Source organism: Natrix helvetica (assembly GCF_964273705.1).
Source record: "Natrix helvetica genome assembly, chromosome: 2".
NCBI lineage: Eukaryota > Metazoa > Chordata > Lepidosauria > Squamata > Natricidae > Natrix > Natrix helvetica.
This window is the reverse complement of record NC_138552.1, coordinates 244,591,613-244,605,461: the sequence shown is the minus strand read 5'-3', so window position 1 is coordinate 244,605,461 and position 13,849 is coordinate 244,591,613. Positions and strand designations below refer to the sequence as shown.

At 42.4% G+C, this 13,849-nt stretch overlaps 1 protein-coding gene across 8 annotated transcripts in view; it reads left to right on the top strand.

The window, feature by feature from the left end:
• Positions 1–2,732: 2,732 nt before the first annotated feature.
• Positions 2,733–13,849, top strand: part of PROX1 (prospero homeobox 1) — a 74,371-nt gene continuing 63,254 nt past the window's right edge. For 4 of the 8 annotated variants that reach the window (XM_081944955.1, XM_081944954.1, XM_081944953.1 and 1 more), the window contains exons 1-2: positions 2,733–3,150; positions 11,951–13,744. In XM_081944955.1, coding sequence (XP_081801081.1) covers positions 12,018–13,744 — 1,727 coding nt within the window. In that variant the 5' untranslated portion in view covers positions 2,733–3,150; positions 11,951–12,017. Of the gene's footprint in view, positions 3,151–3,202; positions 3,488–5,117; positions 5,321–5,349; positions 5,483–5,548; positions 6,022–11,950; positions 13,745–13,849 lie in introns of those variants that run through there. The other 4 variants (XM_081944950.1, XM_081944952.1, XM_081944951.1 and 1 more) reach the window with 4 other exon arrangements.

The following is a 13,849-nucleotide window of genomic DNA, read 5'->3' as shown; positions in this document are numbered from 1 at the left end:
GGGGAGGGGGGACATTTCTTTGGAAGGGGTGGCCACAGCTTATCAGACCCAAGGATGATGCCCAGTGCTAGAGTCCGTGGCAGGAAGGAAGGGGCGTGGCCCCCTCCCAGGGACAGTCTGTCCCCTCCCCCCTCCCCGTTTCCACTCTGCTCTGAAGGAACTGGAAGCCGAGCGAAAGGGCCAGATCGCCACCGTCCTTCTCCCTCGAGGACGAGGCCTCCAAAAAAGCTGCCCGCAGTTTCTCCTCTTCCCCGCGTTTCCACGCGCGCGCGCGAAACGCGCTGGCGCTTTCCACCAGACCGCCTTTGGCTTTTTCTCCGAGTGGAGGTCACTCTTTGCTGGCGTTCGCGTGGATTTGTTTGTTTGTTTTAAAGGTGTTCGAAGAAGCTTTTTAGACGTTTCTTTTTCATCGCCTTCCCATTCTTTTTTTCTAAAAAGGAAATTAAAAGTGTGCTATCCTCTTCGGCAGTGGGCTAGCTTTCTTAAAGCTGGCGTGGGGAGGGGGAGGAAGAAGGGAAGAAAGGGAGTGAAGTTTTATAGAGTGGGGGCTTATGCAGAATTAATAATAACAGCAACCCTAATAGCGCCAGAAATATGGTAGCGAGGCATTAAAACGTGGAGTTTTATTTCAGGTGTGGCAGACTGTTGAATGCGCCCTCCAAGTCCCTTAAATGTACCATATTAAAGATATCCAAATAAACTTCTACTTCGACATGATTTGATTTTTTTTTAATGGAGGCCCCAACTCACGCGCATGAAGTCTATATTTGTAAATATTTTACATACGGAGAAAAAAAGGAGCGTGCTTCTTGAATGAGTGTTCAAATCCAAAGAAAACATTGCGGTGCCCTTTACCTTTTCCCCAACGATTAAACCCCCCGTACTTTAATCTGGCACCTTCTGGACAGCAGCTCTTCTTCTGTGCTTGAGGTGTCTGTTCTTAAATACATTTTCCCCCTTCTTCTTTTTTTCTTTTAAAGACAATTTGTAATCTTTTTAAAGAAGGAAGCGACGACTTAGTTGAAGAAAACGTTTCTAAAGAAGAGTGAAGCATGATCATACTTCATAAATAGAATTTTTTTCTTTTTAAAAAAAAGAATTGCACTCCTTGATATTCCTGATATATTGGGGAAAGATGCGGCCAATGTCCACCTTCTAATAATTTAAAACAGGAATTAAGGCTTTTGTTTGATGACCTGCGGAAAGCCACTGCTTAAACTTTAGATGGACGAGTTGATTATTTCTGCACATTAAAGCGCTTGTAATAAACAGGAATAAAGCTGCACTTAAGAGGAATTTAAGATCGAGCATGCCTTAAGAAGTAGAACTTGTTATGTGCGGGTCGTGGAGAAACCACGCTGAATTTAGGTGCGGAAGAGAGCGAATTTCTCTTTAAAGTTTGGAAGGGGTTTTGTTAGCAAAGGCGACCAGGTATAGTAAGATAATTGGCGTTGTCTACACCCTTCAGAGCTTTCCGAATCTGAAGCTATAAGGATCCAGGGCTACAGAGGAGGTAGACACACGCGGGAAGAAAGGACGCTTTTATGATTTCAAGGGACCTTTTAATGTTGATAAAGGAACGGTTTTCTTATAAGGCGAGCCAGGGCTACTGATCAACCCCACTGACGGCTGCCTGCGTGCGCCCAGAATACCTTGACTTCGCGCAGCGCCACCCTCCCTCTCAGCAGCCCTAGCAGGACCACGCCGTCCGATCCACCAGTTTTAACTACACTGGAAAGAAGAAAAAGAAAAAGATCTTTAAATCAGATTTATTCAAGGGAGAAGACATCCCAATTATCTTAAAAACCTTACTCCCGGTGTGGGACAGTTCAGAGAAACCTTGAACAGACCCCCACTCGCATAATTCACACGCGCAATTTTCTGCCGGGCGAAACGAGTTGCGCTCCGGAGCTGATCCTTTCGCTCTTAACCGGCAGCGGCAGCCTGGAGCGCAAATTGTTTGCAGATAGCGGCCAAGCGCTCATCTAAGACTTAATGGGTGAATTCCTTTTGGAGTCAAGTTCGACTCCTGTTTATTTCTGGGTATGCAAGTGGGGTCGTTTGCACCAGAAGAAAGAGTAAGAGAGAAAGAGAGGGGAGAGGGAGAGAGGGAGGGAGGGAGGGAGGGAGGGAGAGACAGAGACAGAGACAGAGAGAGAGAGAGAGAGAGACAGAGACAGAGAGACAGAGAGACAGAGAGACAGAGAGAGGCGGACGGACACACACGCGATGCTAGAAAGATCGCGCGCCGGGTTGCCTCTCCCGTGTTTTCGGCCAGTTTATTTGTTGTTGTTGGTGGTGGTGGTAGTGGTGGTGGTGGGTCGGGCTTTCACAGACCCCCCTACCCCCACCAGGTGTTGGCGTACAGCAACTGAACCATCCGGCAAAGTTGAACTCCGAACTGACCACAAATAACTGCCAAGGTCATCTTTCCCCCAAATTTGGTGATGAAGTTTCCTTCCCATCAGCAAATTGGGAGGGGGGGAGGCGCGGGGTGGAGAAAGGGGACAGAGGGAATGCGAAGAGGGGGGGGGCACGCAGAGATTCAGTTTCTCCTCCTCCTCCTCCTCTCTCTCTCCCCCCCCCCCCAACTACTCCTCCCAAGTTCTGCGCTCGCTATCCCCCTTGAATCCGAAGGAGCTTCCCGATTGGGCGCTGGGCCTAGGCACGTCACTCAGACCGTGACGTGTAGTCTTCCTGTTTCCTTCAGCTGTGTCTTAAAGTAAATCTTGTTGTGGTGCGGAGCCCTCAGCTCAGCGAGGCTGCTGTGCTGCTTGCAGAAAGAAAAGACAATTACAGCCGGGGAGCGAAGAGCGCCGCAGAAGAGCTGGTTCTCCTCCCCTCTCCTCTTTCTCTCTCTCTCTCTCTCTCTCTCTCTCTCTGTCTCTCGTACCCTTTCTTTCCCACTCATTACCCCCTCCCTCCCTCTCTCTCGCTCGCTCTCTCCCGCACGCGGGCACTCTTGCTTTCGCCCTCCCTCGTCCAGTTGCAATATTCATCAGCAGCCAGATTATCAAGGCGATCTGAGCATTTTGTAGGAGCGCGTTTCTCTCTTTTTTTTTTCTTTCTCTCTCTCTCTAACCAGCAAGGGTGGGGGGAACAGAGAGAGAGAGAGAGAGAGGGACTCAGTTTCTTCGCCTTTGGAACTGAGTAAGTACCTTTTTCCTCCCTTCCCTTTTCTTGCTTTCTCTTTTGGGGAGGGGGGGAAAGGGGAGGGGGTAAGGGGTATTCTTGACACTGAGACGGGCTTGTTTGAAATACTGCTTCGGGAGGGGGAGCAAGTTGTGGGGTTTTCTCCCCCTTTTTCGTCTTTGGATACCCTCCCTTCTCTCTCCACATTTCCTTTTCCCCGGATTCTCCCTTCTGCTGAGTTTGTGGCCGGAGTAAGATTGTTAGACTAAAAAAAAAAAAATCAGCCGGCAGATGGTCTATATTCCGAAGCTTCAAGGGAAACATCACAATAGTTTGGTCGGTGTGAAAGGACAAGGTTGGTGCGAAAAAATGTCTTCTCGACCCTCTCCTGAGACTGTCTTTCTTCTTCCTTTTCTCTTCTCCCCAGTCTTTATTGATCCTTTGTGTTATTATAGTTACTATAGTTATTATAGTTTAAAGGTGAGAAAACAGCTTAGTTGTAGTCCTGACGCTTCTTTCCTATTTTTCCTACCTCTCTCCTTTCTATAACCCCCCCCGCCCCCCCGCAATCGGTCCTTTCTCAACTCCGGCCTTTCTTCTTCGTATTGTGTAGCTGCCTTTTTCTTTTTGTCTTCTCTGATTTGCTTATTATTTGCATGTCCCTGACTACTTCTCCCCGTCTCCTCTCTCTCTCTCTCTCTCTCTCTCTCTCTCTCTCTCTCTCTCTCTCTCTCTCTCTCTCTCTCTCTCTCTCTCTCTCTCTCTCTCTCTCTCTCTCTCTCTCTCTCTCTCTCTCTCTCTCCGCTCTCTCTCTCTCTCTCCCCCCTCCCTCCCTCCCTCTCTCCTCTCTCTCTTCCCCCCCCTCTCTAAATCAGCGATGGAGAGCAGTTTAGAAACCACACGCACCAGTCAGATAAAGCGGGCGTATTTGAACACTCTCTCTTTTTTGGTCTACCCAAGGGCTAGGAGAAGAGTTTCGGAAAGAAGCTGTTTAGGGAGAATGGGTGGCGGGACGCACGGGAAGTTTTGAGGCCAGGTTTTTGGGTTTGGTTATACTCCGTCACTTTTCTATGAAAGCCCCTTTCCCCTGAACCCATAGAGAGTTTATTCTGGATCCAATAAATATGTATGTGATGGTGGGGGGTAGGGGTGGGGGCAGTGAGATCGCTAGTAGAGATTGGGACTGCTTTATCCCAAGGAAGACTGCTGACTGAGGCGTGCGCCGTGTCCCCCATTAATTAGAATTGTTTGCGGTTTGTGTAGCGGCTGTCCCGCTTGCCCCACTTTGCCCCGTCTGCGGGGGTGCGCGCATTGTTGTGGATCCAGACTGAGGCCAGGTTTAGCATGAGCCGCGCAGTCTTCGGTGGGATTGACCCGAGTCCCGACTCCCTATCGACGCCAAGGATCCCACTCTTCGGGATTCTTCTTATTTCTGTAAACGATTTAATACCGAACGGGAAAGGGGGTGGTGGTACCTCGGGGTCTCCCGATTTACAGCCAGTTCCTGCCAGAGTTGTGCCACTGACCTGAAGCGAGGGGCTGCAGACTTAGCAGGAGAGAGCAGAACGCCTGCACTCATTCTAATGCTGCAGTTAGATGAAGGGGGGGGGGTCCTTGCCACCAGAAGCGGAATGATGGGACTACCGGGGTTCCACCTCCCCCCTACAAAAGCTTTAGATTAATTTGTGAGATTATGTCCACTTTGTGCACAAAATCAATACGACGAAGATAGACCCTCTCCCTCTCTTTCTCTCTCCACGCCCCCCCCCTCCCGCCTTTCCAGAGACGACTGTCCTTCCCAGCTCTGGTGCCCACGGGAAGAGCTGCTCTACGTCTCTCTCCCGTGCGCGCACTAAACTTTCAGCGCGCAGTGCAAAAGTTGCCAGTCCAAGTGCCGGCTAGACTGAAAAACTTGCTCTCCCTTCTAAGGGCCTTCGGCGGGCGAGCGAAGGGTGTGAGAGGGAAGGAGAGGAGGGAGAACCGGTTGTAAAACGGCGAGTGAACATCGGTTTGGGCTATAAAGCTGTTGTTGTTAACAGCCCCCGGTGGCCTCTTCTAACAAGGGCGGACGGGAGAAGCGGGGGAACTGTTCGTGCGCTTGTCTCTGGCTCCGCCTGACAAAGCTCCCAAGCATTGAAACTGTACAAGGGGCGCTCGGCTCTAAGTGCGCATGGGCAGTGTCGGACAGGTGTGTTGTGTCAAGAAAGACAGGTGCAAGTTTCCCTCTGTTGAGCCCGAGTACAACGTCTATTTATGAATTTATGGCGCTTTGTTTGGAGGTGGCCGGGCTAAGGAAGGACGGAAGCCCGGAGTTCTTTTGTTAGCTAGATTCTTGAGGGTTGCAAAGCAGGTTGTTTTCATTGTGAATTTCCAAAAGAACACAGAAAAGGGTTTTTTTTTTAAAAAAAAGAAAACTGGCATCTTTTGCTCTGTGTGGTGTGTAAGGCAGTGCGTGTGTGAGTGTGGGGCAGGCAAGCTGGTGAATTGCTGTTCTGCCTCTTATCTACCGATTCTACTGATAGTTTGGTAAAAATCATTTGCTGTGGTAGTTGGAGCATTGTACTGTGTACATTTATTTGGAGCAAACTGCCCTGAATTTCATTTGAACTTAGCTACCTCTTGTTCGAAATGAAATATTTTTCCAAGTTAAATAGGAATTACTTTGCAGAATAAGGCACACACCTAGCCCCAATTGAAACTATTTAACATCCTAACCCTATTCACCCTTTCCTCAGAAATTAAGCCCTTCACAATTCGAGGTTGGAGGAAGCTATTCAAAGAATGAATTATGTGTGTGCTTCTTTGGGAACAATGTCCACTGAATGGGCTGGAGGTTATTTCTGAATGTATTTAAGACTGGGCCTTATGTCTTAATCAAGGTGAAAAACAGTAAGTATGATACAAGGAACCTAGGCAAGTTTTGACACATTTGACATAAGAATATGTCAAAGTGCTGTCACGGCACAAACGGAACCTGTGATATATTTTTGTGTAATGGATGAGAAATTGTGAACAAGCACCATTAAAGGTGACATTCTCATCCATCAAAGATAAAACACTGTTTTTCTTTTCTTTCTTTCTTTTTTAAAAAAAACCTATTTTTTTTCTCCTTCAAACCAATGCATGCCTCTGAATTTGCAAGTCTTTGGTCTGTACTGGAATCTGCATGCTTAGAGATGACAGTCTAAATGCAAACATATGTGAACCTGTCATTTCTTTAATTTAATGCCATCTGCTAGGTTAGTGGAAATATGAGAAACAAACATATCTACTGTTAGTTTTTTTTTAAAAAAATGGAAAGCATTGTTTTTAATACTCCTTTCCAATGTTTTGGCAGGCTTAATACATTTTAATATTCATCTAGTCTGCAAATGAATTTGCATGTAGCCCTATATTCTTTGTTTCTTGACTTGTTTTTTGCTAACTCTGCCATCAAGCCTTTCATAAGTTGTCGCCGTAAGGCCTCTTCTATAACTCATTTCATTACTTTCCCTTCTGAAACTTAGTCCCCCCCTGCCTCCCCGATAAAAAGTATTAAGTACCGGTATTTGGTATCTTATATTTTTAAAAGATAAGCTTTTTTTAAAAAAGCCGTAAAAATTTACACTTTGTTACTAATTTAGGATTAAATTATATTAACAGTAGACATTAAATTGTACAACCTATTGAACATTATTGTTTAATAGGTAACTTTCTGCACTTTAATATGGGAAAGAGAATGCTCTCCTACCATTGCAAATTGCCTTAATGATCAGTTCAAAATTAAATTGGCATCTCTCAGGTGGCTGGGTCTTGATTAAGTGAGGATTTCTGTAGCGGATTTCAGTGTTCAAAGTGTTTGGTCATGGATTACTTGACTGTGTTCCATTGCATGCTAGAGTAATTTCTCAAGTATGTGCTGTGGATGAGTTGATTCGGTCTTCTGATTGGATGTCCCATAACTTTAGGGAGGAGGGAAAAAGTATAGGGTGACCTTAGGTTAGGAATTATGTATGAGCAGTTGTATATAGTTGTTGACTTCGATAAAAAAAAAATTCCATGTTACATTAAAATGTTGGATTTATAAAAAAATTTTTAATATATTTCTGATATTAATTGAATAAATGGTGGATGCATTTATCTAGGAGACATTTTGCCAATGTCTTTCAAAGCCACTAAGATAGAACTCATAGTCATCAAGGTATTACATACCTATGTAGGAGGGAGAGAGTGCAAAATATCTCACAGTAGCTTTTTAATACCTTGCCAGATTGGCCTCCCTGTGCCAATGATGCTAAACAGTTGTCTAATTTCTTTGTGCTTTTTAAAAAATAACATAATGATGTTTGTGTTATTTATATTTTTATATAATCTCAATATTTAATTTTTTTAAAAAAAATCAGTGGTAGAAAAATCAGCTTTACTTCTAAATTCCATCACAAGGCTTCAGAAGGCTGTATAATTCTATTGTATGGGTAGTGAAGCCATGCAAATTTTACATAGCCATGCTTTGCCCTTCTCTGAAGTGCAGCAAAAATATTTTATACTTCAAGTAAGTCAGTGCAATGTAATAGATTTAGGTTTTACAATTGATATGGATTGCTGACATCATTAAGTGATTCATCCAATCTTGTTGGATGAAAAATGTTTAATTTTGAAAAATTCAATCTTATATCTATTTTTAAAGAATTTGAGGGTGTAATTGAATTTTTCTACTTGCGTATGGCATGCAGTGCTGTGTGCAACGATGGAGAAAAAGGGTAGCTACATTCTATGAGAAGAACTAACAATTTAAAATTTTGCAGTTTCGCTTTGAAAAGTTCATTGCTGTTTTTCACAATCAGCAGTTTATATCAATTTGAACTTTAAAAAATGTATTAGAAATTCTTCCTATAAAATGTACTTCTTTTTTCTAGCTAATTCCCCCCCCCCAATTTCCATTCTACCTATTTTAGGTTATCCTTTACTTTAAATCAGTCTACATAGTACCAGTGGAAAAGCAGTTTAGCAAAAATTCATAATATACACTATAATTGCTTCACTGTAGTATCACCTAAAACAATATAACCCACATGTGCTATGTATTTAAGATATGGAGGACTGAAATGCCATCTGAAATATAATGTTTGTACTTGTGAGCAATGGGTATTTTTATATACCTATGTGTGATCATATTTGCTACTCGTATCTTTTGCAATGTGTGTGTTTGGTGGGGTGTGGTGGACTGGGAATTCAGTGGAATAGAGCAGAGGGTTGATATCAGAAGTGCAAGTTATAATCCAAGTTTAGAGAATATTTTTTTCATTACATTGTGTAGTTATCAGAAGCTGTAAAAACAGGCTATTTATGTCATATCTCTCAGCAATTTTGAAAAACGGAGTCCTTGCGAAGTCCTATATACATAAGTTGAAGGCTCTAATAAGGAAAACTTGGCAAAGAGGAACTTGTCAAGAATAACATAAAATGTACAAAGCTCAAACCAGTAAACTTATCAATGATATTTATGCAAACCATAATGAAAGCTAAAATTTAAATGACTTCTGAATTACCTCTGAACAAGAAATAAATCAAGCTGAGCAGATTTGCTTTCCTATAAATTGGACAGGAGCACACTCTCTAATTCAATGACCAGTTTACCCCTCTGCATATGTATCCCCCCCCCCCCCCCGTCACATATCTAGTAGGAAAATCTCACCACAATCCTACCCAAAGATCTGATTCTTGATGACTCAGAATCTTAGATTTTTCTGCAGCATTCTCTTTTCCCTCAGAATGTTAATGCATTCTGGCACTTCTCAAATCAAGAGACTGATCCCGGGATATTTTTTCAGCCCTGGTAAAAACATAACATAAAATAATTATTCAAGTTCGGAAGGCAAAATATAAAGTTTGTCATATAAGGAGATAGCATGAGTGTCAGCAGGAATCAAGGAAACAAGAGGAAAGTAGAGAACCAATTAACACGTAACATTTATAAGCAATACTACTTGTTGTCTCCAGTGATAGTCTGGCCTTCTCCTTCTGGTATCTCCACTGTAAGCAAAGATGCAGAAGAAAAATGAATTCTTTGGATTATAGATCCATGGCATTGACCTTATGACATTTCTCAATTCAACATTTTATGAGCTTTGCAGACATCCTATGCCTCATTCCACTCTTAAATGAAATACAATGAAAGGAGAAAGTAATTAGGAAAGAACAATTTTTAAAGCATATTGGGAACACTGTCTTATATATCAGAGGTCCGTTGAAATCTAAAGTTAAAGTTAAAATTTGTATTGCTCTGGCTTTTCCTTTCTGCTGATATTGTTATGTCCCTGCTAAAATGATGCATTTCATTAATGCACCCCAACAACAAGCAATCTCTTTGAGACTTAGAATGATGACGGATTTTGAAAGTAGAGGCAGACCTCAGAAGGTATTTACATCAGCATATAATGACAGGCTACAAATCTTTCCCATGTAGGGGACTTTCACCCCTGTACATTTTTTTTTGCCTTTTATTTATGGGCAAGGTTATTTAGTTGTAATTAACCTAGAAGCCAAAAAATGACTTTCTGTTGTGAAGTGGAATGTTCCCATTAAATTAAATGAAGCAGCGTATATCTGAAAATACACTGATACTTGTTTATACACAAAGGATCTGAATTAGATCCATAATCATACGAAATAAACAGAGAGAAAAAGGCCACTGCCACCTAGTAGTGAAATTCCTTTTATCTCACAGGGAATCGGAATCATTTAATTTCTCACATAATTCCATGTATGACATGGTACAATAAGATATCTTTTTAAATATTCTAATTATTAAATATTGGATCCTTAGGATCCTCTTTATGTAAATTCAGTTCTATTATATAATCTGAGACTGAATATTTTTATCTCGGTGGAAACCATATATGAGGAAAGACAGTACACTGCATAGGATTGCTGTGGTGAAACCGAATTTATGCTAAGATGCCAATCAGATATGTTTGACCCAAAGTTATACTTGCTATTGCAAAATTCTGTATGTGTGTTTGTGTTTCTTAGTAGCAGTTCTGAGTAAAACTAGTAACAACTGTGTAGCCTCCTTTGGAGTACGCTGCAAAAAATAAAACAAATGTAGTTGTATATTCCAAAGCTTGTACAGCATTTCTTAAGAATCATTTTATAACCTCCAAAATAATTAAATGATTGCATAGCCTTTGAATGATAAACAAACAAATATAGGTTTCATTCTAAAAGTTTTTGTAGGATTTCATTTTATTTTATTTTTTAGTGTTAGACTTACAAACCCAGGCTATACACGCTGATAGCGTAGATTATTTCAGGCTGAAATTATGCTTATTTGCATGGGTAGTCATTCTTTAAAAGCAGCTACAGATGCAGTCCTAGGGAGCACGTAGATGTTTTTACAGGTGAACCGAAACAGATGGGAACAGATCCAAAAGTCTGAATGTTGCGTTTGGCAAGATACCCTATTATTGTGGAAAGTGTGCACTGTTAAGCTAATGTGGAGTTTAATATTAGATAAACATAGCATGGGAAAAATTAATACTACATTGGTATAGTTTTCAACTTGAAGGTACCGGAAGACGTCTGTAATGCTTCATATACCATGTGAGTTTAGCATCATGGTTAATGCCATGAATGATGTCAAGAGCCTACTATAAAATGCAAAGAAATGTTTTATCAGTCTTCTTTTTTAAATTCTGTATTCCTGGGAAACAATGATGGTTCCTATAAAAGAAAAGATATCTGCCTTTCTCACACTATTGCTTGATGTTGCCTTCTTTCATCTCTATATTTCTTTCCTTCAGAATCACTCTCTCTTTCTCTTCCTCCCTCCCTTTCTTTGTATGTGTGTGCATGTGTGCGTGTGTGTGTTTTGCAGGAAGTAAGGTTTTAGATGAGTACAATGTTGCATGAAATAATTATTTCAATAAGTCACCTGAGATATTATCTTGGGAAGCTGATGTAAGGGACAATGACACAGTGCTGAACGCCTTGTTTCTACTTCACGCAAAGAACTTGATGCCACATAGCATAGTTTATGAAATGGGGAAATATCTCAAGGATGATAAATTCTGTCTCTTCCCCCCCTCCCCCCATCTTATCCCTTTCTGGAATGTTTAAAATGATGTCATGGGAATTATATGTTTTCGAAACTCCTATTTTTACTGCAAAATGCAGCACGACATGTATTTTATAGCCAAAATGTAAAGTTTTCCTTAAATAGTTTTCTTATAATGGTTTCTAAGGTTTGTATCATCATATTTAACATGTGTGTCTATAGGTATGTACCCTGCACCTGCTCATACTTACAGATATACTGGAACACCCTTATAAAATTAAACAAAAATTCTGGTTTTCATCGCAAATCTGTTTTGCAACTACATTTTATTTTTTAAAGCCCAAGTTATATATGATAGCCTTGCCTAAGAAACAAGGCCTACTTTCATTTTATTTTGTGACATTATTTCAAACCCCAAATTTAATCAATTGGTTGTCAGTGTCTGTGTTCTTCTAATCTACTGTTTAGGTTTTTTTTTTTCCTAAAGATAAACAGTATTATTTTAGGCATTTGTGCAAAGAACCATATATTACTGGTGCTTAAGCAGTTTTTCCTCTTTCCTCTTTTTTTTTTTTAAAAAAAAATCTTAATCCATCTTAAACCAGTGGAGCAGAAATATTTAAAGTGTTTCATTTCAAGCAGAGTGCATAATAAATTGCAATAATTGTAATGTGCCATAAATCCCAGAGCCTATGCATTTTGCATTTGATTCAGGATTGAGGTCAGGAAATTTGGAGAAATTTAAAGAAAATGATTCATCAGTCCTTTTGTTCTGTTGGCCAGGGTCCCAGGATTCTTGAGCTGTGCCCAGCTGACAAGCTTTTGAAGATGGCACAATAACTGTTCAGTGATGCCTGACCATGACAGCACAGCCCTCTTAAGTAGGCAGACCAAGAGAAGAAGAGTTGACATTGGAGTGAAACGGACGGTAGGGACAGCATCTGCCTTTTTTGCAAAGGCAAGAGCATCATTTTTTAGTGCCATGAATCCCCAAGGTTCCGAGCAGGATGTGGAGTATTCAGTGGTGCAGCATGCAGATGGGGAGAAGTCAAATGTGCTTCGCAAGCTGCTGAAGAGGGCAAACTCCTATGAAGATGCCATGATGCCTTTTCCAGGAGCAACTATAATTTCCCAGCTGTTGAAAAATAACATGAACAAAAATGGTGGCAACGAGCCCAGCTTTCAAGCGAGTGGCCTCTCCAGCACAGGCTCAGAAGTACATCAGGAGGATGTGTGCAGCAACTCTTCAAGAGACAGCCCCCAAGAGTGTCTTTCTCCATTTGGCAGACCCACGATGAGCCAGTTTGATATGGATCGGTTATGCGATGAGCACCTGAGAGCTAAGCGTGCCCGGGTTGAGAATATCATTCGAGGGATGAGCCATTCCCCAAGTGTGGCATTAAGGGGCAATGAAAATGAAAGAGAGATGGCTCCACAGTCTGTGAGTCCCCGAGAAAGTTACAGAGAAAATAAGCGCAAGCAAAAGCTGCCTCAACAGCAGCAACAGAGTTTCCAGCAGCTGGTTTCAGCTAGGAAAGAACAGAAGCGAGAGGAGCGCAGACAGCTGAAACAGCAGCTGGAGGACATGCAAAAACAGCTGCGCCAGCTTCAGGAAAAGTTCTACCAAATCTATGACAGCACAGATTCTGAAAATGACGAAGATGCTGGTAACCTCTCTGAAGACAGCCTGCGTTCGGAAACAATGGATGTCAGGGCGAGAGATTCTGTGGGGAGGTCAGATAATGAAATGTGTGAATTGGACCCAGGGCAATTTATTGATCGTGCGAGAGCTCTGATTAGAGAACAGGAGATAGCGGAGAACAAACCCAGAAAAGATGGTCCCAGAGAAAAAGATCATGGGCCCAACTCTTTTCATCCAGAAGGCAAGCACTTAGCTGAGACGTTAAAGCAGGAGTTGAACACTGCCATGTCTCAGGTTGTGGACACTGTGGTCAAGATTTTCTCTTCAAAGCCTGTACGTCAACTTCCTCAGGTCTTCCCACCTCTTCAGATCCCCCAAGCAAGATTTGCTGTCAATGGGGAGAACCACAACTTCCACACAGCAAACCAGCGCCTCCAGTGCTTCGGGGACATCATCATTCCAAACCCACTAGATACCTTTGGGAATGTGCCACTGTCTAATTCCACAGACCAAACAGAAGCACTGCCCCTAGTTGTCCGCAAAAATTCATCAGACCAGCCTGCCTCTGTCCCACCTCCCGGCAGCCATCATGCTGCTCTCCATCAATCTCCACTTTCTGCCACCACAGGGTTCACTTCCTCTTCGTTTCGCCATCCCTTTCCTCTGCCCCTTATGGCGTACCCATTTCAGAACCCCTTAGCGGCGCCTTCTGCCTCCTTCCCTGGGAAAGACAGAGCCTCCCCAGAATCCTTAGATTTAACCAGAGAGACCGCAAGTCTGAGGACCAAGATGTCATCCCATCATATGAACCATCACCCTTGTTCACCAGCACATCCTCCTAGCACTGCAGAAAGCCTCTCAATATCTCTCATCAAGTCTGAGTGTGGTGACCTTCAAGATATTTCCGAAATCTCACCTTATTCTGGGAGTGCCATATCCTTTACAATACATAGCCCATATTCTGCATGTTGATATGCTTTTATTTGGTAATGGGTACTAATAACTACTAATGTTGGGAGTGCAATAGGCGGGCCTTAGCA